Source organism: Malaclemys terrapin, chromosome 2 (genome assembly GCF_027887155.1).
Source record: "Malaclemys terrapin pileata isolate rMalTer1 chromosome 2, rMalTer1.hap1, whole genome shotgun sequence".
In the NCBI taxonomy this organism is placed as follows: Eukaryota; Metazoa; Chordata; order Testudines; family Emydidae; genus Malaclemys; species Malaclemys terrapin.
The window spans coordinates 97,938,250-97,961,961 of NC_071506.1; the positions used below are offsets into that span (position 1 = coordinate 97,938,250).

The 23,712-nt window shown below is 38.0% G+C and overlaps 1 protein-coding gene across 9 annotated transcripts in view; it reads right to left on the minus strand.

The window, feature by feature from the left end:
- The window catches only part of NETO1 (neuropilin and tolloid like 1), an 88,405-nt gene that overhangs the window by 58,991 nt on the left and 5,702 nt on the right, over positions 1-23,712 (minus strand). For 7 of the 9 annotated variants that reach the window (XR_008443742.1, XR_008443740.1, XR_008443741.1 and 4 more), the window contains exons 2-4: positions 21,843-21,896; positions 19,124-19,264; positions 9,775-10,023 (exon numbers count right to left, since the gene is read on the minus strand). Coding sequence is in view for 6 of the 9 variants with exons in the window: in XM_054017179.1 (XP_053873154.1) it covers positions 9,775-10,023; positions 19,124-19,264; positions 21,843-21,896 (444 nt within the window). In the remaining 3 variants the exon portion in view is untranslated. The remainder of the gene's footprint in view (positions 1-9,774; positions 10,024-19,123; positions 19,265-21,842; positions 21,897-23,712) is intronic. The other 2 variants (XM_054017180.1, XM_054017178.1) reach the window with 1 other exon arrangement.

Here is a 23,712-nt window from a genome sequence, read left to right on the forward strand (position 1 = left end):
ATATTCATGTGATGAGGCACATACCTATTACTGCTTCCAAATTTAGTTGTGTTTCATGTTGAACCATTTTGCAGAAAGGTTTTTGCAAGGATCCCCAAAAGAGTTAAGTCACATTGACAGTAACTGAGCCAACATAGGCAATTTAATGAATAAATTAGTGAGGACGATATTTTGATAAAAGGAGAAAGCTGAACAAAAATGCTCACTAACAGTTATCTAAATATTGAAAAATGTAAGGAAAGGACAAGAGATGCCCTGGGATGAGCGCTCACATAACTATATTCTTAAATCACGCACACTGTAGGGTCATGAAATCCCAGAGAAAATGTAGCAAAGTTTAGAAAACAAATCTGAATTTGACAAACATTATTAATTGATTACTACACTAAATTCATGGGCATTTCAACACTATCAAACAACTAGCAGTGACAATTATCTTTATAAAAGTCACTGTAAACAGGATGTAGAAAATCAGAAATTTTGACTGCTGGCAAAAGACTTCCAATTCTCAGGTGTGGAGTTTTAGAAATTTTCTAAGTCTCACCACAGTTTGCACACATCACGTCCTTCTCAAAATAACCATGGAGTAATAGGAACTCCAAAATAGCTACTCAAAGTGAAACATTTGTCAAAGAAAGCTAAACATGTCAGTAAGGAGCCATAGCTATCCTTGTTGGATCTTAAAAACTGTCATGGTTTCAGGGTAATCACACCGGTATTTTGATAAAATGTTCCACCAGGGGCACCCACTTTAGGCTTCTGGCTCCCAGATGTCTCTTCTCTTGGACAGAGACACACGTCTCACTCCCTTCTGACTGGTGACTTTAAAGCTGCATGGCTCCCCACCTTGCTGTGATACCCCAGCAAGCCAGATTGCCAAAAAAGGGCCAGCACGTGTGCTTTGTTTTCTCTTTGAGGGCTAAGACCAGTTCTAAGTTACCAAATAGCTCTTTCTAAGGAAGTACATTAATTTCTAAGACAAAGAATTATAGAGAAAATAAAAACCCTACATGCATACTAAAAATCTCACCAGAGGTTACCTCAACTCCAACCTGGTAGGTTTTAGTCCTTCATAACCCTCATAGCTGTGTTTTCTATGGTTACAAGTTACATCCCTCTTAAATCCAGAACCAGAACTTAGAGTGGTCAGATCAGCCATTTCTTTACACTGCTTTGATCTTGGCCTTCTGTAACGGGTAATCAACAGACAATGACCCACTCCTCTGGGCATGGTTTCAAAAGGCTGGGTACTTGCATAACCAGAGTTGGGGAAGTTGCATTAACCTCTCTCTAGGGATTCCCCAGAAAAATCCACTTAACACTTATTGTTCCAAAAGTCCATACTTGTCTGGCACATTTTCTGTATAATCTTTTGAACTCCCAGGTTCCACATCTATCACATCTCCCACCTTGAAAGGTTACGTGCAATCCTGACACAATAATACCTAAACCTAATTCAAAAAGATCTTTGTAGCATATTGCAGGAGATTATGTGTCTGTCACATACATCAACAGAGGAACAGACGCTAATGGAAACGTGAACAGTCTTTATGTCCCACAAGACCTCAGCTACTCAGACCTAAGCAAATACCAGATTTACTAATATAACTGGAAGAAAGATAAGGAGATACAAAAAAAATATCTTTGGCAGGCATACAAAACCACTGTCTTCTAAATGGACAGCCTGACAACCAGTCCATAAGAAAATTGAGTGCAACAGCTTAAAATGAGCAAGAGATATTACCCTCCTTTGCTCCTGCAGAAGGGCCACAATCATGTGTGTAGAAAATAGACCATCAGAAGTACAAGGGCAACTGTCAAGCCTTACTTGCAGTCTTTGCGGCATCTGGGATATCTGTTGATACAGGACATCAGAGTGAAAACTCAACTTCTTAAAGAAGTCATAAGTGGGGAAGGAAAAAGAACTGCCTGAGTTCCAGCAGAATCATTGCAGACATCCACATCACCAAGTGTAGAATTACCATACACCACAGCAGTACCAGGATGAAACTACAACATAATCATCCTGGAGTAGTTCTGGTAAGGGTTATTAGAAAAAAGAAAAACTTGCCAGATATGGGAATGATGTGAACTGTAACTAAGTGACTTTGAAAAGTATTCAGAATCTATTAACCAAATATATGTTAGGTTAAAGGTATTGTCTTAGAAGAAATAAAGTAACTTTTAAAAAGGGGAAGGGGAGAGGTCAGGAACGATAACTAATAACTAGAGTGGGGGTGACCATGCTAATACATATTAAGCCTCTGAAAATACTCATTAAGAACTAGGTTTTTTCAGAAGCCTGAAAAAACACACTGCACAGGCTTCCCATGCAGTTGATGCTAAACCATTCTTACTTGCTTATTAAACATTGGGGCAAAATGAGAGTCAATGAGAAGACACAGCACAGGAGAGACATGGTTTTAAAACAGAGATGAGCAACCCACAACATTAAGCTGTGTATCCAGATTTACAAATCAAACTTACCACAAGCCCCTGAGCTGTTCAAATCTGGGGTTTAGGTTCAGGCCCACCTCTAGTTTGAAACTGTACTTAGCTATTATGCACTTGACTGACATTCGTGCAGCAGGATGCAAGTGATGTCACTTCCTCCCCCTGTATCTCTCCCCCTCCCCCCCACACACAAAAATGAGGGAAGCAGTTATGTGGTGAGCAGTATTATGATATTTTGAAACAGTGACAGAACACTGCTGTACCCACACAGCTCATTCTAGAAATTGGATGTTTTTGAAGATACTAGATGTGTTTTCAGACGTATTTCTGAGTTCATTCAAGAGTTATTCTCTTTTGAAGTGTCAGACTGCTGATCTGAGGAATGGGGATTCTATTCCTTTGTAGGTAGCACCGAGTAACATGGTAGTATGGTTCCATATATTAGGCCAAACTCTACTCTACTCCCTAAGTCTGGGAAAAGTCGGGTATCATAAGAATCTTAACAGAAAAATGGTCATACTGAATTAGACCAATGGTCCACCTAGTCCACTATCCTGTCTTTCAACAGTGGCAGATGCAAGATGCTTCTGAGGGAATGATCAGAACAAGGCAATTACTGAATGATCCATCCCTTCCAGTCCAGTCCCAGTATCCAGGAATCAGAGGCTTAGAGGCATCCAGAGCATAGCCATTGATAGCCTTATCCCCCATGAACTAATAGAATTCATTTTTCAACCCAATGATACTTGTTGCCTTTCTCTGTACCTTTTCCAATTCTAATACATCCTTTTTCAGATAGGTCAACTGGAACTGCACACAGTGTTCAAGGTGCAGGTGTACCATGCATTTATTTAGAGGCATTATGATATTTTCTGTCTTATTATCTATCCTTTTCCTAATGAACACTGAATTTCACCTGCTATTTTGTTTCCTATTCACCCAGTTTTGTGAGATTCCTTTGTAACTCTTTGCAGTAAGCTTTGGACTTAACTAGGGTGACCAGATGTCCCGATTTTATAGGGACAGTCCCAATTTTGGGGTCTTTTTCTTATATAGGCTCCTATTACCCCCCACCCCCGTCCTGATTTTTTACACTTACTGTCTGGTCACCCTAGACTTAACAATCTTGAGTAATTTTGTATTGTCTGCAGACTTTGCCACCTCACTGTTTACCCCTTTTTCCAGATCATTTCTAAATATATTGAATTGTCCTGGTCTCAGTACAGATCCTTCGGGGACCCCTGCTATTTACTCCTAACCTTTGTTTCCTGTCTTATACCCAGTTACTGATCCATGAGAGGACCTTCCTTATCTGATTTAGGTATTTCTAAAACACTTACTATATTAGTGTTTGAGTGCAACAGAGGCTTTCATGCCCATGTTTTATTTTTAAACCCAGCTCAAGTCAGGGAGAATTTATAGTTCTTCCAGACCTTTAAACTTTCGGGAACACCACTCAACAACTGCTGGGACTTGCTGTATTGAGAGGCCCTTTTACACAAGGAGAAGGGAGGCTTCTCCTGTGGGTTTTTGTCTGCTGCCATGAGGCTGTGTAAGGGCATCTCGGGATCAGGCCCTGTATCTATACATATCATCTACATTAAGCAGTGATATAGGACCTGATTCTGCAGTTGCTCCCCATATGGGCCAACACTACAGAACACAGTGAGATTCATACAGAACTTGGAGAAAAGTCTCTGCAGGTGAATCATGATTTTTATTACAACATGCAAATACAAAATGCCTTATTCATCAAAGTGAAATTCACTCCCTTGTGGAAAGCCATCACAAGGTCTATGCACCTCAATCTCTCTAAACAGGATTTAAATGGCACTGAAGTAGTGTATTGTCCTTCTGCAAATGTATAACCTGAAAAAGCTATTTATAACCATTTGAATTTCTGTGCATTAGAGTACTGCAAATCTTTCCAAAATGAGATTAATACAAATTCACTCATTTTTCCCCCCATCAGAACTAATTTGCAGTCCCTGACATTCAAAAAAAAAAAAAAAAGTTTGGGTTCCACTTAACCCATTTTCCGTATTTCCATACTCATTGTGAACCTTTGGGTGATGAACAGTTTCATCCAGGTTGCATGGCTTTGTGATGGCTCTTTATTTTTCCAGAAACTGATTGGAATTAGTGGCTCTCAAGATTTCCCTTTAAGAGCTAGACCCAGCTTAGCTGAACAGATATATTAGGGGGAGCTGTGAGCAGTTCTGAGACAACCACCTAAACAGTAACACCATACTCAGAGTCGCTGAGCTGAATATATATAAACTATATATTGTGATCTTCCTAAAGTCCTGACTGAGTTCCCTTGTGAAAAACCCCAAAACTCCACAGTGGCCATACTGAAAAATATCCTGGTTGGTTTAGAGTCAGAAAGGAAAGAGGCACATCTAAAATATGGAGAGAGAAAACTAAAAATAAAAAGCCGAAAGAAATATACACATACACAAACTTGAAAATCAGTATGGAGGAAGACTACATAGAGTAACTACCTAAGATGGCATAGAAGGTGCAATGGTGGTGAAAATCCTGCCCCTGCTGCACACAAGGGTGAAATTCTACTGAAGATTGAGTTTTGCCGTTGACTTCAATGGGACCAGGATTTCACCCAAGGTACGGAGTGAGGTCGACTACTTTGCTGTAACTTGACATTTGCTGGAGCTTGTCTTAGCGCTGTAGTCACTGCCACAATGTATTTAGCCTTGGCCTAGAGAACAGTGTGAGAACCATAATTCCATACTTGGGGGGGGGGGGGGGGGAGGGGAGAGCGGGGGAGGCGGAGAGGAGCTGGGCAAGAAACTGTGGAGATGTTGGAAGGTTAGGTTGGTGAAATTAACTATATTATAGCATCAGGAAGGCTGCAGATCTCAGAGGCTTTGTCTATACTAGGAAATTGCATTGTTTTATAACAATGTTAGATGTTAGCTAACTAATTGTTCCTTGTAGACAACGATAAGTTAGTTAACATCATGCTATTAATGTGTCTTAATGTAATAAGGTTTTCTAAACAAGATGAGTCCAAAGAAGTGCACAGCCACAGCAGCTCCAAGGTCGGGGTGGAGAATGGGTCTGTGTGATGTAACCAAACACAGAGGATAGATGAGAGAGAATTTCAGAAAAGGTACACTATATGGAAGGAGGAAAAGGCTTTGACGGTACAACGGGAGCCATAGATGGGAGTAGTCAGTGATTGTCTGACCATGTTAAAATACCACCCTTTAGGAAATCAGCGGGTAGTCTGTACAGGGTGACCCCACCAAAAACATATGCACAAGTTGAGACACCTTTCCAGACAATAGCAGCTTCAACATGCTCAGGGCTCTAAAAATTGAGTACAACATTTATCATTCAGTTTTCATGAACATTTTGCAAACAAACAAAAAAATTTAAAAAAGAGTGAAAACACTGGTTTGTGAATTTGGAAGAACTCCACAGATTCACAGTGCTCCATGTAGGCCTAAACTAAAACAGCTAGAGAATTAAAAAATAAAATTGAAAGAGTGGGCAATGAGTACATTTATTTAAAAAATATATCTTACATGTCTCAAAATGCTTCAACATTTGTATAACCACCTTGCATTCTGTTATCTCAAATATTTAGTCATAAGACATTTAACAGAAAAGCAGTGTAACTTTTTTTTTCAGCCCAAATATCTGAAATTTCAAAAGTAAAAAACAAAGAAATAAACTAGGAGTTTGTACATATGACTTCATTAATCCACATTTTGCTTTTCTACTATTTCTTAGAAAAGATTTATTTGCAAAATGCAGTAATTTGAAAGAGTTCTCTCAGTTAGTAGTGAGAAATAGACAGGCAGGTCTGTGTGTACCATCATATTTGTAGTGTGCTTATTTCTGAGTTTATTCATGCTGAAAGCTTTACATTATATTTGTAATTTCAGAGTACTAATTAGAAGAAAATAGCTACAGTTCCATTTAAATAGTATGACAATGGTATCATTTGTCACAAGATGCCAGACCACCCTCTCCCCACAAAAAAAAAAAAAAAGAAGAAGAAAAAAGCAAAAACTGTTAATGAATAAAATCCACAAGAGTCTTCTGAAGTTTGCACTGGAACCTTTACATTAAACAGCTACAGCAGAGTCTGTGTGCAAAAATTTAGGTTTCCAAATACCTCCTGGGCAGCTCTCTCTCTTTCTCTCTCTTGAATCAAAGAAGTTGGAGACAGAAAAGGTCCAATACTAGTAAATTATTAATCCATTCCTCCGCCAGGATTGTTCTATATCATTTCCTTTCTAGTACTTCATCCAACCTAGATTTAAAATATCTCAACTAATGGGGCTTCTATAATTTCCCCAGACTAATAGATTTTACCATTAGGAAGTTTGTTTGTCCTGATATTCAGCCCTATTTCTCTTTTCTTAACTTAATCCCTTTTGGCCTGGTTACACACCCTTTAGACAACCTAAACAGTTCCTCTCCCTCCTCATGCATACAACTTTCAAGTAATTATAATCAGTTGTGTTTTTATTATTTAGCCAAGTTAAACACAGTTCTTTCTTTCAATCTTTCTTTATAAATCAGTCCCTACATTATAATCACCTTTGTTTTAGTTCTCTAAATGCCCCTCAAATTTGTCTGCATTGTTTTGGTACTGAGATGCCCAGCACTGAATGCAGCATTCTTGAGGCAATCCAGACGTAAAGAGGAATTTTAGTCTCCCATTATCACGTGAAACCTCTGCACTGAAAGCTCTGATTGCATCTATTGCATTTTCCACCAAACCACAATGCAAGCTCCAATCTCATTTGCTGTCCATTATAATCCTGACATCTCTTTATGTATCAATGTTTTCCAAGTGTCCCTCTGTTTAAATCTCTTTGTTTTCTGCTGATTTGTTTGCAAGCCTTGTTGTCAGTTTTCCCTTGATCCTTACTTTGTAAAAAAAAAAAGTGAGTATCAGAGACAGTTATGGCACAGGAAGAGTATAATTTCAGTGACATTAGAGGCTCAGATGTGCAATTTACAGAGGCACATGAGCCAGCCACTCCTCCCTTTGCTCCTCTTTAACACTCCCCTGGGGTTGTCAGTCTTTATGGCTTACCCACACATTCAGGCTACAGATCTTGAGAAATCCAGCTCTGATCCCTCACACACAAACATCGGAAGTGGGGAAAAGGAGAAAAAAATTCACCTTTCATGGAAGCCAGCCCTGTTGCATAGTATTATCACACCCTAATCACCTCTCCAAGTTGGTAATAGAAGACCTATAATCCTCAACCCTACTTCTCCTGTGTTGCTGATGAGCTTCTCTCTGCTTCCCCTCCTCAGTCCCAGTCCCCCAGCTAAAAACATGAGGTAGATCTGATTTATATATATATATACACACACACACACACACACACAGTATATAAGTTCAAAGATGTAGCTTCATCTTCATCCAGGAAGACAGGAGTGGGAACCCCTACATCCCACTCTTTTAAGTTATAACTGACTATGGATCTAACTATCCCTGACCTTCAAAATACACAAATCAAAGGTAAGGAAGACGACAACACTATTCTGAATTGTGTCCAGATGAATTATACTTTTATTTATGGCCTGTATTCCTAGACTCGCTTATTTTTTCCAAGTGCTCATATAGAAGGCTATCAAAAAAAGAGCTATTCCACCTGAAGTCTGGAGTAATTTATGCTGCTACAGCAATTTACTGGCATTGATTTTTAGTCAGAAAAAAAACTCACATCAGTGGAAGAGGAATGAGGAATAGAACATGATACCTGAAATAGGTTTTTTTTTTTTTTTTTTTTTTTTTCAGTTGGGAAGTTTTTAGATGGAATAAGTTGTGGATTGTGCTAACACCATCCCTTTCAACCAAAGCACCATAGCTCCTTTGAAAGATGAGGAATATGGAGATCTAGAATTAAGTACTTTTTCTGAAGCAGGGAGGTGAGGGAATATGCTAGAAGCCCACATAGCCTCTGTTACTGACAGATCACAGCTAATCCAATTTTTAAGAGAGAAGCACATGTGGCTCTTCAGTAAAATTTCAAAGGAATATTGTTCTGTCCATTCACAATTGTTTATAGAAAAACAAACAAATGGCTATATACGCCCACCAGCTTACTGAAGAATTTCCCACAGACATCAATAAGTAGTCCTTCTATTGTGTATGTGAAATTCATGTCCTGTAGGTACATTTTCCCCTTCAAGAGACAATATCCTTCCGCTTAATATGTAGTTGAAACCCAGTTAATTGTATGTTATCTCTTGTACTTGTTTCAGATAAATAAAGCTGTGTAGAGCCCTTTGAGGTTAACTCCTGCTTGCTTTAGTTACACACAGGTAGTCCTATTAACTTCTATGGTACCACTGGAATAAGGAAGCAAGCAGGATTTGTGTCTGACTGATTTTGCTCATGTTCTAAAAGAATATTGCTGCACCCAATACAATTTAACTGAAACATTGGTTACATAATTGACAAAATTACATAAATAATTACAAGTACAACCTCTCTGATCAAACTATACTAAAATATGAGTCATTGCTCCATATGTCAGAGACCCTATAGAATGCCATGAAATCCTAAAGACTGCAGTGCAGTGCTACTGCAGCCAAAAAATAAAATAAATAATTTTTTTTATTGTAATGATCTGAGGCAACATTTAACTGGAAGCATGACTAGAAATCTTTATTTCACTCTAATAAATTAAACAGACAAACTGACAAAGAAAGTGTAATTGTACAACTGCAAATGAGATTTGGAAACATCTTTCGCTGGAACACTTAGCTGAACACATTATTCTTTGGATCTTAAACTTCCTTCTGGAATGCAAGCAGCAGTTTGCCAGTTATCTCCCCTAATAAGCAGAGGTATAGGGTAGTCCCTCTCCAATAAAGCAAAGTAAAAAAGCAGTGATGTAATTTTCTGAGAATTCTTTTTTTTAAATTAAAATACTTTTTATTGCTGATCACTTCGAAGGAAAAACAAAACAGCGTAACGATCAAATATAAACTGTATACTTCCTGATAAAGGATTTTAAATGATTTCCTATAATAGAATTCTGTTGAAAACAATGTGTTTTACAATTACACAAGTCCTTCTGCTCAAGATGTCTAGCTATCATAAAAAATGTACTGAAAAATAACCTTTGTGAAAAAAGCTGGGTGTTGTGCAAAATGGATAAACAAACTGGGCATCAGGAGTTTAAATAAAAAAATATAATTTTCTTTGAAATTAAAATATATTCCCATTAAAAATATTGAAGTGTGTCACAATTCTACATTACCACCAAAGCAAGCTGTAAAAATCAAACCTTTTGCCAAAAGTGTAACGTTTGTACTCACCAGGTGTGAAATTATATCGAGCAGAAAAACCCATAGATTCCAGCTCACCATCAGCAAAAAATTTAATCCACAGGAATCTGCCACTAGATTTTATCATAGGTGGATTTTGCTGTCCACAGAAACGTCCAATGATTGGGGAAAAGCCAAAAGGTCCATCTCGCACTTCAATGTGATCAAATTTACACTCCCAAGAAGGCTCTACAGAATATTTTTCATCAAAGTGTAGCTCAATACATTGTCGAGGGGCAGCTAGAGGGGGAAAGAAAACAAAATTTGTGCAGTTAAAAATTGCTAATTTTTTACTTTCAGAAATTTGATAAATTTATACATTCTAGTTTTTCTATAAACTATTACCTTTTTTTTCTAAATCAATGGTTCTGGTCAGTATCTGAAAATTATGACATCTTCAGTAGCCTAACTACATTTCACTACATTAATTTACATGCCTATTCTTTTCCTTTGAAAAAGCATTTCCAACACTATTTCTTAAGTAAGCTAAGAAAACCATCTATGTAGAAAAGCAAATTATGACTTGGCAATAGTTCGTTCACAGAGAAGTTCTGAAGGAATTCAATTAATGGGTGAAAATGTCTCTTCAGACAACTTAAGGAAGATCTACTTATTTTTTCAGTGCTTATGAAGATGAGGAATTCCTTTTCCAGAACTAGAGTATAAACTAAAGACAAATTCTGTCCCCAGATGCGCTGAAGTCAATGAGAGGCCTGTGTATAAATCCTACAACAAAATTTGGCCATAAATAATTTTACCATCTTATTTGAAACATAACCTTAAATACAGAGAAACATCATTTATGAAACCACCCAAAGAGCAAGAAAATTAGTTACCTTAAACAATATGCTACTGGAAACCTTGAAGATACTTTAAAATGGTCACTTAAAGTATTAAAGAGATACTAAATTCATAGCTTTTTATGGACAATACGGATCATTTTGATCATCTAGTCCAGGGGTCAGCAACGTTTGGTGTGCGGCTTGCCAGGGTAAGCACCCTGGCGGGCCGGGCCAGTTTATTTACCTGCTGATGGGGCAGGTTCGGCCGATCGCGGCCCCCACTCGCCGCGGTTCGCCGTCCCGGGCCAATGGGGGCGGCGGGAAGTGGCGCGGGCGAGGGATGTGCTGGCCGCGGTTTCTCGACTCCCTCATTGGCCCGGGACAGCAAACCGCGGCCAGTGGGGGCCGCGATCGGCCGAACCTGACGCGTCAGCAGGGTGCTTACCCTGGCGAGCTGCGGGCCAAATGTTGCCGACTCCTGATCTAGTCTGACCTCCTGTAAAACAAAGACAAGAGAATTTCACCCAGTAATTTGCACATGAAGTTCAATAGATTGTGGTTGAACTACAGCATCTCTCTTAGAAAGACTTTTAAAAATCAAAGATTGCAAGTAATGGAGAATCCATTTAGTTGAGTTTTCCCAATTGTTAATTACCCTTACAGTTAAAAATGTGTGCCTTGTTTTCAATTTGAATTTCTCCAGCTTTGATTTCCAACTACTGGATCTTGCTATGCCTCTGTTAGATTAGAGAACCCTCTACTATCAGACATTTTCTGAGACAATTTTATTAAGTTCCTCTTATTACGTCATGTCCTGGATTCTACACATACAACTCTCATTGAAGTCTAAGGATATTTGCATGCTTTTTACAATCAGAACTTTAGAGCCAAATTCTGGGCCTAGTGCATAATTTGAGTATGGAAACTAAATACACCTCTACCCCGATATAACGCGACCCGATATAACACGAATTCGGATATAACGCAGTAAAGCAGCACGCTGGGGGGGAGGGGCTGCGCACTCCAGTGGATCAAAGGAAGTACGATATAACACGGTTTCACCTATAACGCAGTAAGATTTTTTGGCTCCTGAGGACAGCGTTATATTGGGGTAGAGGTGTACAGACAGGATTCTGATCCTGGTGTATCTTTCACCCCTTTATCCACGGGAAGGGTTCATGGTGGAGTGACAAGAAAATGTTAGAAAATAGTTTCACAAACAAAACCTAAAAAACACACAACTTTTTAGTCATTTAAAAAGGAGAGCTTTTGAGAAAGACTCACTACTCACTTCAGAAAGCAGGCTAATTACAATTACTACATACTAAGGAACAATATTCAATAAGAATCACTTGTGATTTGAGATATTATTCTATTCATAAAGGAGAGGCACAGCTATAGGAAAAAATATAGCACAATGTATGAGAACTTAATTATATGAGAATCTGAGAAAAAAGTTCATATGTAGGTTATAGTTATTTAAGGAGAAATATTCTTTATGGTGAAATATACTGACGTAAATTTTTCATCTAAAAATGTGCTTCATGTTTACTGTGAAATTATTTAAAATTGAAAAAACTTACCTATCCTCAAATTTGACATTTACAATCAGGAAACTATTAATTATAGATACACTCACGCACACTTTTTTCAGCCTATTACCCCTGTGCAGTAAACAACAGGAGCAGACCTATATCTTTACCTAGAAATGAACCGCGTTCACAGTTCCTGGGAATGAAAATCTGAATATGACAAAGACTATAAAATTGAAACAAAATCATGTTTTAAGCTATTGTTTGTAAAGAAAGTTTTATTAATCTATTATGAATAAGGTCAAAGACAAAGATCTTTTCAATTATAGTGATGAACAGAATAACTTGAAAATATCATTAATTAATTTTGTTTAGACTTTTTTTACCATTGACTTCACATAAGGTAGGGTTTATATCAATATTTGTTAACTAACTGTTATGCTAGAGCAGCTGAGAGGAATCAGCACTTTGAAAAATCGGGACCATATTTTGCATGTTAATGTTGGATTTAAGGAGATATTTAGAGACCAACTCTCAATTCATTTATGGACTGCAGGATCAGGCCCTGGCATTTTTAAGTTGACTGTGTGCCTTTAAATCACAATAAAAATGGTCACTGATAACTTGAACAACATCTTTTATCCATGTTATTCATATGTAATTCTATTAAACTTCTTGCAACTTGTTTAAAAAACAGACAATGAATTGTTAATTCAGGTAGGGCCAGGTTCTGACACCTTTATTCATGTTTCACAGAGCTTCTGCATGCATGGCCACATTTCCTTAATCGGCAGTGCCCCTGAAGACAAGGATCTGGCTCTATGTGGGCCCTCCGCTTTTGTTTCTGGGAGCATGACATTAATTTCATGTATTGTTTGTTTTTAATTAAACTGCCTATGTTAGAAAACTCTTTCTCCATCACGCCAATACATCCTACGAGAAATCTTGCCAGTGATGATTCATAGTCAAACAAATGCTTGACCAAACATTGTTTGATTTCCAAGGATTATTAAACGTATTGTGAGAGAAACTGCAGGGAGGATTCTGACTTACACCAAGACCTTTTTATACTGCTTTGTCATTGATAAGTAAATTACACTGCCAAAGTGGTGTAAAAGGTAACTGAGAATCAGACCTGCAGTCCTGACTCCTTTAAAACTCCCATTGGCGTCAGTGGGAGCTCTGCTTGACTCAGGAGTCCAACATTTAGTTCACTCTGTACAACAGCATTCTGAATCTTATATCAATATTGGTTTTAGGATTTGAATATTGCTACTGTTTATTTTCCTCTCCTATTTATTTTTAAACCGAGTCTAGACTGTTTTGTCTATCTGAGTGTGTAACTCTGAATAGAGATTGCGCAGGGCCCCATTGCCTCCTGGCTTGTTCAGGGAGGCATTGTGTTCATGCTGAATTCTTCTGTGTACAGAACATGCACGGGCTGCTCTAAGGATGGAACATCTACTATTCCTATTATGCCCAGCCTACGAGATAGCCCAGTACAGAGGAGGACAGAGCTTTCACCCTCGCTTTCTCTATTTGGGATGCAGCACTTTGTGGACTCCAAACTGCAAGGACTGTGATTATCCCTAATTCTTGCAGGGGGTATGCCAAGTTAGGAAGGGGTCCCATTCTCCTGTCCAGCCACACAAAGGCCAAGAACAATTTGGCCCTTAACTGTTTCAGACCGTATTATATTTTGCTTTTAAATGCATCACCTTTTTTGGATACTGTGCTTAGAGTTAAAGATCAAAGTTTCAGGCTGATTACATCCCATCTGAGCAACAAAGTGATCCAAATGTTCCTGAAAATAGCTCTGGATGATTGAAAAAGCCACAGCTCAAATCATTACTTCTGGTTAAATACTGAAGGGCAAACACAAGAGTATGATTTCTACAAAACTTCCTTTTTGCTTATAGCAAGCAGGTTTTCTAGGAAGCCCTTTCTGTGTCCTAGCTTACTGCACAGCAACACAGTTTCTGCTCTCAAACAGACCCATCACAACTATTAGATGATACTTTCCCTCACAATGTACAGGAAAACGTACTAGTTACTGTGAGGGTCAATCTTGGAATTCCCAGTCATGTGAAAGTCCACTGATGGCCATAGGAATTTTGCCTATAGTTACAGTGTAGGCAAAAGATGGAAGTAAAAACACTGCTGGTGTCTCATCAAATCTTAAAAATCTTCTTTATTAAGCTTCTAATTATCTTTCTTCTGAGACTTTTAATACCATGGAAAGATTGCTTAAAATGCTTGCATGTCTTGTCATCTCTTTAATTTAATTAGCGTACACAAGTGCTGTCTTTAGATTTTACATTTGCTGGGGAAAAAAGACATTGGTTGCTAACTAGTTCTAACAGTTGCAGCAAAACACACACAATTAAGGTTTTAATTCTGAGCAGCTGTTAGTCTGTGTAACTGACAACTAAAGTTAAGAAAAAAAATCTGTTTAATTTAGCAGATTGTCTGGAAATGAGACAATGATCTAAACATCTACCCCTCAGAAATCTGAATTGCTGCAGGACTAATGGATTTGCTTAATCCTTGGTATCTCCAGTTGTTCAGATCCTTTTTTTTTTTTTGGAAATTAAATTATGAAAACATGAAGCTCCATGAAATATACTATGTAAATGCACTTATGTTGTTACTCAAGCAGACTGTTTTTAGTATAGTGAAATATGACAGCCCTACACCATTTATATATAAAGAAAGAGTATACAAGAAAGTTAATAATCTTTGGGAAAGCATGGATGGCCTCCAACAGATCTACCATTAATTTTCTATTGATAATAAATGAAACATGCAGGCAATATTAACACCCAAATATATATTGGAAGATTTAATTGACAACTCTTCTCAAGTTCATAAAAATGATTCCAGGCACTTCCTCCTTATATTTATAAATACACATTTAATTAGAGAATTATTGAAGTGATCTAAATACACAAGTAATATTCTATACTTCTAGCACAAAAGTTGAAATATATTGTATAACATTTGGCTGTGTCATTCTCAGAATATATTTAACACAAGTAAAAGACTTAGTTCTTGAAGGTGTACCATGTGCACAATTCCTGTTGAAATCAATGGGACAAATTCATTGCTGGCAAAAGCAAGTGCAGTTACTGGAGTTATTCCTGAATATGCCAGCAGTGAATTTTGACCAACAGGAGTTGTGCATGTGTGATGCACATGCAGGATCTATCCCAATATGAAATTAAGAAGCACACTGAACTTTCTTTGTCCACTAAAGAAGGCAAGACCACGCCCATATCACTAGATTTTATGGCCAAATGGGACTGGTCTGATCTTCTAGTCTGATCTCCATAACACAGGTCATAGAACTTCATGCAGAAATTCCTGCATCGAGCCCATAATCTCTTTTAGAAAACATCCAAACTTTAAATCAAGATTTCTAGTGATGGAGAAACCACCACATCCCTAGTTGTTCCAATGGTTAATTACCCTGACTCTTAAAATAATTACATCCTATTTCTAGTCTAAATTTGTGTGGCTTCAGCTTCCAGCTGTTGGATGTTGTTACATCTTTGAAAGCTAGATTAAAGAACTGTCTAACAGACTCCCCCTCCCTCCCCCATTTAGGTACTATTGGCACCTATTGTGGACACCTATTCTTTATCAAAGCAATTTTAAAATGCTAAAAGAGTGGCATACATTTAAGATGAGCTACAGTATTTTGAAACTATTTTACAGCAAAATGAAATACCATTTCAGTACAACAGGACAAATTCTGAAGCTCTTACTCAGTCCCATTAAAGTCAGTGGAAATTTTGCCTCAGTAGAGACTTCAGGATTTGTGCTATTGTTTTTATTGCCCTATTATATTTTTATGTATTATTTATTATATTATTATATTGGAATTGAAAGAATACTTTTAAATATATTATTCTGTGAAACTCATTGTCACAAGTTACATCAGATAGGATAACAATGTATAAGGCACATAAGGGCTTTGAATACAAAGGCATAAATCATCCACAGAGATAGAGATTAGCTTGAACCTTCCCCTACGTGCACTTTATTCCTTACTATTCATTATAGGGATTCTAGCACTGTTGTCTGAAGTTTCTGGTAGTTGCTGCTGTTGAAGACAAGATACCAAATTAGATGGATCTTGTATGGGAATTCTACATTACTACGTCCTATTTGTAAGCTTTAGAGAGATTTCCACAGAATAGACAGTGTCATCTGCATGATGTGGGTTAAATGGCATTACCAAATTTACCAGCCATTCGTTCATTTAAAACAAACATTTCCCTTATATGCAGTGTTTTTGTAACCATACTGGTCCCAGGATATTAGAGAGACAAAATTAAAAGATATTACCTCACCCACACCTTGTCTCTAATATATACTGTATGTAACTTTAAATGTTCTTATCCATATCAATGTCTAATCTTTGTTTTGAAAACCCTCAACATCTTATGACAAGGAGTTTCATGGAGTAATATGATATTTAAAAGTATTCTTTCAGTTTCATTGACTGTCATGCTTATGTCTTGTAGAAAGAGTAAAAAAGGAACACACAATGTACTTTTTCTGTGCCATTATTTTATAGAGTGCTATCCTGTCCCCATTTATTTGTCTCTTCTCTAAGCAATTACAATTTTTTTCAGTTTCTCTTATTATGGAAATCTTACCACTCCTCTACTCATTGTGGTGCCCACCAGTTGACTTGTTCTTGTCCTGCCTCTTTATTTATTTTTAAGACCAAGAGAAAGAGCGAGACCAGGACTGACCACAGCATTGAAGGGGAGAGCTTATTATCATATTCCATAATGTCATCATAAGGCCTTAGCAATTTTTTCCCCCCTCTCGTTCCATGTACATCCTAATATTCAGGTTTTTGTTTGTTTAAAAGCAAACAAACAGCAGTTGTGCATTAAGGAGAGAACTTAAGTGTGCTGTATACAAGGACACCTAGGTTTGTGCTTTGTTTTGTTAGTTAGCTACATCTAATTTAGAACCCAGTAATGTGTATGAATTCAAATTATTCCTTACACTCTACATTCCACTGTATCTGTATCTTGCAACCTATTTGCCTATCTTAGTTACATGCTTCTCAAATTCCACATGCTTCTGCAGTTTTGACTGTCCTAAATCATTTTATGTAAACTGCATATTTTGTCTCAGTACTGTCCACTTCCATTTTCCAGATCATTTGTAAATATATTCAAATAATAATGGCCGATCCTTTGGGTACCCCATTGTTCAGAGAAAAGATAGTCTTGTGGTAAGGCACCAGACTAGAGCTTTGGTCTCACCTCTTCCACAAGCTTCCTCTGTAAATTTGAGAAATGGCACTGTGCCTCCATTCATCTCCAGTCCAATGGGGATAAGAAACCTCAAAAGGATGTGGTGAGGATGCATACCTTAATGTATGCAAGAAGCTCAGATTCCAGGAGCATAAGTATCACAGTAACTGAAAGAAGTGAAATAACCTTTTACATTTTCAAAACTGACCTACTTTTGTTTTTCTCTTAGCCAATTTCTAATCTATGACAGAACTTAACCTGTTACTTCATGACTGCTTAGTTTCCTTAACAGATTCTTGAGCAGGAAGAATTCTAGTTGATTCGAGAAGCCCAGTTTTCCTTTATAGAAGTCATGCTTGTTTGTCCCCATATCATATTCATCTTGGCATTTTATAATTCTCTCTAATTCTTGTTTTAATAAATTTACCTGGTAAAGTAAAGCTCCGTAGTCTGGCACTCTCAAGATCCTCTCTACCACCTGGTTTAAGAAGAGTTCTATGAAAGCTTGTCTCTTGCACCAACAGGAGTTGGGCCAATAAAAGATATTACCTCCCACACCTTGTCTCACTTATTTTTCAAAAATAAAAATATTGATACAACATTTGCTGCCCTTCAGTCTCCTAGTATGGTAGCAGATTTTTATAAGATAGCATACTATTAGCATCTCTGGGCCAAAATTTTTAAAGTATGTAGGTGCCTAAATATGCAGACAGGTGCCTAACCCCAATGAAATCAGTGGTATCCTAGGTGGTTTTCAAAATCCCATTAGACACCTATCTGCATTTAAGTAGATTTATATATCTGGCCCTCAGTTACTTCATTCTTATCTAATGTTTCTATCTATCTAGATAGTCATAGGACTGTAGCATCTTGATTGCCTTCTCAATTCTTACATGAAACTGATCCTTATGACTTATCAGTCTGTTCCTGCACCCACCTGTAAACGGACAGTACCTCAATCTTTATTACCTTCCCCAGACCTCATCTTTTCAAGTATCTTTGCTGCAAAGGAAAGAGTTCATGTAGCTTGTGTGTAATGCCCTTAATTGCTTTCTTTGAAACTTCCTGCTTCTAATGAACTTACATAATTTCTTAGCTGTTTTGAGATCTTTGGCTATTCATTCTTCTAAATCCCATGTTACCTGCCATAGCGTATAATCCTTTTTATTGGAATCACTTTACTTTTATTATTAATTCTTTTTTAATTACAGGCACCTGTTTGGGTTCAATAAGCTCCTTTCACACACATACTTTTTTGTTCAGCTGCATTGGGTTGGTTTTGAATCTTGCCTTCTTGCTACCCTTTTTATGTATACCTTCCATGATTCAGTTATTGTATGTTTAAGAAGCTTCCATGATGAGTCAAAGGATTTTAATTTCTTTTTATTCTAGGGTCTTTTAATGTGATGGTACTGACTTTAGATACAGTCAGTTCCCCAAGTGAGTTTACATAATTGCATTGTAGTCATTATTCGCTAGTGAGTTATCCATAGATAACCGTGTGTTGCTTCAGATTTAGTCAAGACTTCACTTGTGCGCACTACAAGTACCTTTCCCACAAAGCAATCATTTAAGATGTCAAGGAATTGCTTCTCTAAATCTTTTCTCCCAATTGACCAAACTATCAAACATATTTTCCAATGTTTAGAATTATCATACACAAATTCCCAGACACACATGAGATGAAAGACATTATTTGTGAAAAACCCAGTTAATCTCAGAAGAATGGGAGTCACTTGCTGGTCACCTTCTATAATGTAGATGCACTCTCTGTCAGGAGGATACTTGTTGGGGTAATTGGGAGAAGTGAAGATGCCTCCTTCTGCATATTTTGTCCAAGTTCCACACTGCACTGGTTTCTGCCCTTCTGAAGTGGTTTGCTTTTCTGCTTAAAATGGGGGAGGGGGAGAATCACATCACACAAAGTATTTAGTACACTTATAAACTATTTAAGGTAATAAGTTCCTATTAAGGGCCTAAACCTGCTTACAACATTGAAGCCAATGGGAGTTTGACCATTGACTTCAGTGGGAACAGGGTTGGGCTCCAGGGCTTGAATGGAGAAGTCCTTACTAGGCTGTCAAACAATTAAAAAAATTAATCATGATTAATTGCATTCTTAAACAATAATAGAATACTATTTATATAAATATTTTGGATGTTTTCCACATTTTCAAATATATTGATTTCAATTACAAACACATAATGCAAAGTGTACAGTGATCACTTTATTTTTTATTATAAATATTTGCATTGTAAAAATAAAAGAAATAGTATTTTCAATTCATCTAATACAAGTACAGTAGTGCAATATCTCTATCATAAAAGTTGAACTTTCGAATGTAGAATTATGTACAAGAAATAACTGCATTCAGAAATAAAACAATGTAAAACTTTAGAGCCAACAAGTCCACTCAGACCTACTTCTTGTTCAGCCAATCACTCAGACAAACAAGTTTGATTACATTTGCAGGAGATAATGCTAGGGTGACCAGATAGCAAATGTGAAAAATTGGGACAGGGGGTGGGGGAGTAATAGGTGCCTTTATAAGAAAAAGTCCCAAATATCAGAACTGTCCCTATAAAATCAGGACATCTGGTCACCCTAGATAATGCTGCCTGCTTCTTGTTTCTGCTGTCTCCTGAAAATGAGAACAGGTGTTCACATGGCACTGTTGTAGCCGGTGTTGCAAGATATTTACATGCCAGATGCGCTAACAATTCACATGTCCCTTCATACTTCAACCACCATTCCAGAGGACATGTGTCCATACTGATGATGGGTTCTGCTTAATAACTATCCAAAGCAGTGCAGACCAACGCATGTTCATTTTCCATCATCTCAGTCAGATGCCACCAGCAGAGGGTTGATTTTCTTTTTTGGTGGTTTGGGTTTTGTAGTTTCTGCAATGGAGTGTTGCTCTTTTAAGACTTCTGAAAGCATGCTTCACACCCCATCCTGATCAGATTTTGGAAGACACTTCAGATTCTTAGATCTTTAGAAATCTCACATTGGTACCTTCTTTGAGTTTTTCACTGCAGATTTGACAAGTGTGCTGAGTCATCATCCGAGACTGCTCTAACATGAAATATATGGCAGAATGTAGGTAAAACACAGAGGAGGAGACATACAATTCTCCCTCAAGGAGTACAGTCACAAATTTAATTAACACATTAATTTTTTTTAACAAGCACTATCAGCATGGAAGCATGTCCTCTGGAATGGTGGCTAAAGCATGAAGAGGCATACAAAAGTTTAGCATATCTGGCACATAAATACCTTGCAATGCCTGCTATAAGAGTGCCATGCAAACATCTGTTCTCATTTTCAGGTGAGACTGTAAACAAGAAGTGGGCAGAATTATCTCCTGAAAATGTAAAAAAAATTGTTTGTCTGAGCAATTGGCTGAACAAGAAGTAGGACCGAGTGGACTTGCAGGCGCTAAAGTTTTACATATTTTTGCTTTTGAGTGCAGTAACAAACAAACAAAAAAAATCTACCTTTGTAAATTGCACTTTCATGATAAAGAGGTTGCACTACAGTATTTGTATGAGATGAATTGAAAAATATTATTTCTTTTATCATTTTTACAGTGCAAATATTTGTAATTAACATAATATAAAGTGGCACCTTAAAGACTAACAGATTTATTTGGGCATAAGCTTTTGTGGGTAAAAAGCCCACTTCTTCAGATGCATGTAGTGAAAATTACAGATACAGGCATAAATATACTGGCACATGAAGAGAAGGGAGTTACCTTACAAGTGAAGAATCAGTATTGACAAGGCCAATTCAGTCAGGATGGATGTGGTCCACTCCCAATAATTGATGAGGAGGTGTCAATACTAAGAGGGGGAAATTGCTTTTGTAGTGAGAGCCAGCCACTCCCAATCCCTAGTCAAACCTAAATTAATGGTGTTAAATTTGCAAATGAATTGTAGCTCTGCAGTTTCTCTTTGAAGTCTGTTTTTGAAGTTTTTTTGTTGAAGGATGGCTACTTTTAAATCTGCTATTGAGCGTCCAGGGAGATTGAAGTGTTCTCCTACTTGCTTTTGTAGGTTACTATTCCTGATGTCTGATTTGTGTTTTTGTGGATACAGACTAACACAGCTATCCCTCTGATAACATAAAGTGAGTACTGGTACACTTTGTATTCAGCATAAAAATATTTGAAAAATGTAGAAAAACATTTTTTTTTAATTGTGATAAATTTTTTTGAGTTAATTGCGTGAGTTAACTATGATTAATCGACAACGCTAGTCCTTACTCAGAATAACCTCCCATAGCATTAGATGACCCTGTGCCTGCTCTTGCAATTTCAAATAAAAATTATTTTATAAATTTGCAATTTTCATCAGTTCACTTTATTGATGCAAAAAATACATACGAGTACACTATGAAATATTTAAATATCTAAACAGGTATCCAGAAATTGAGACTATACCCCATAAATAACATAACATACCTGTTCCTTTTTTTGTTGCCCCAGACAGATGTAGGATGATTAGACTTGCTACAACTGAAAGACAAAAATATATTGGGTACAACATGAGGTTACTGCCTGCAATTAAAGCAACTGGAACAATCTATCTCAAGATAATACAATTTAAAGATATCCACAGTATAAAAACAGACTGTTTTGTGGTAGCATTACAACATTTTAATAATATGTCTATTTACAATTTAAAAGTATAAAAGTGTATTTATCCTGATAAAAGTGTCTAGGTAAAGATTAAATATGTAGTTTAAAAGACATTTCCCAACATTTGGGTTCCCCCTCCTTCTCCTCACCCCCCCTTTTCAATCTTCAAATAAGACACTGGACTGCCAATATTTACTTTTTTTTGTATGTTCATGTTTTGGGATTCAATAAAAAGGCAAGTGACTACTACAAACACAGTGAGAAGAAAGACTGCTATAAAGGGTTGTTGCACAAGTCTCATTTCAAATCTGCTTTGTTGTGGCATAGACAGGTTTGGCCTTACGGTGGACAACATTGATGACTGCCCAGGGCACTGTGGTCAAGAGGCAAGGAATGGGGCAGGCCTGGGGTGTGAGGCCATGGAAGGGAGCTCAATGCAATGGGGAGGTATCAGGGCCTGGGGATGCCAAAAGACAAGGTCCCACTGCGTGCCATTTTCCCTAAGGCCAGCCATGCATAAAGAACTTTTGAAAATTAATGTGGTTGTGCAAGAAGGAGAAATCTTTTTTTCACATCATGACCAAAAGCATCCGTAAAGTCCCACTTACAGGAACTGTTCTGAGTGTGTGTGTTTGTGTGTGTGTGGGGGGGGGGGAGTGGAGGGGGGAAAATGGTAGATCTGGTTTATTTGAATTTTCTTACTGAGGCAATTGTTTCTTGCTGTGAGAATTTGCAACTTCTTTTGCTGATAAAATTAGCTGAATCTGGACCAAAATATCTGCATCCATAGCGGCAGATCAAATCTGGTGAAAACCAACTAAGTCTTTTTTGCTTCAGTTCAAGCTGCTGATGCTTCCTGAGTTTCTGGAAGTTGCACACTAGGAGTTAAATTCATGGCACTTTAGACTGGAGAAGGCTAGTAAGGAGATACTGCGGCTATTATCAGAAACACTGTCTCTCTTCAGAAAAGCAAGGGACAGTTTCTTTAAAGGTGATTGTTAGACCTTTGCTCAAGAAATCATCTCTTGATATTGACAGTTTCTATAGTTATCACCTTGTCTCGGATCATCTTGGGGGGGGATCATGACTCTACAACTGAGTAGAGAACAGCTTCAGCAGTACCTGTTATGCTCAGGTCTTTTCCACCCTAGTCCATTCGGTATTCATAGAATCATAGAAGATTATGGTTGGAAGAGACCTCAGGAGGTCATCTAGTCCAACCCCCTGCTCAAAGCAGGACCAATCCCAACTAAATCCTCGCAGCCAGGGCTTTGTTGAGCCTGGCCTTAAACACCTCCAAGGATAGAGATTCCACCACTTCCCTAGGTAACCCATTCCAGTGCTTCCCCACTCTCCTAGTGAAATAGTTTTTCCTAACATCCAACCTAGACTTCCCCAACTGCAACTTGAGACTGTTGCTCCTTGTTCTGTTATCTGCCACCACTGAGAACAGCGTAGCTCAGGGATCGTCAACCTTTGGCACGCTGCTTGCCAGGGTAAGCACCCTGGAGGGGCAGGCCAGTTTGTTTACCTGCTGTGTCCACAGGTTCAGCTGATCGCGGCTCCCACTGGCCGCGGGTCACCGTCCCAGGCCGATGGGGGCGGCGAGAAATGGCGCAGGCCGAGGGTTGTGCTGGCCGCCGCTTCCCGCCGCCCCCATTAGCCTGGAGTGGCGAACCTTGGCCAGTGGGAG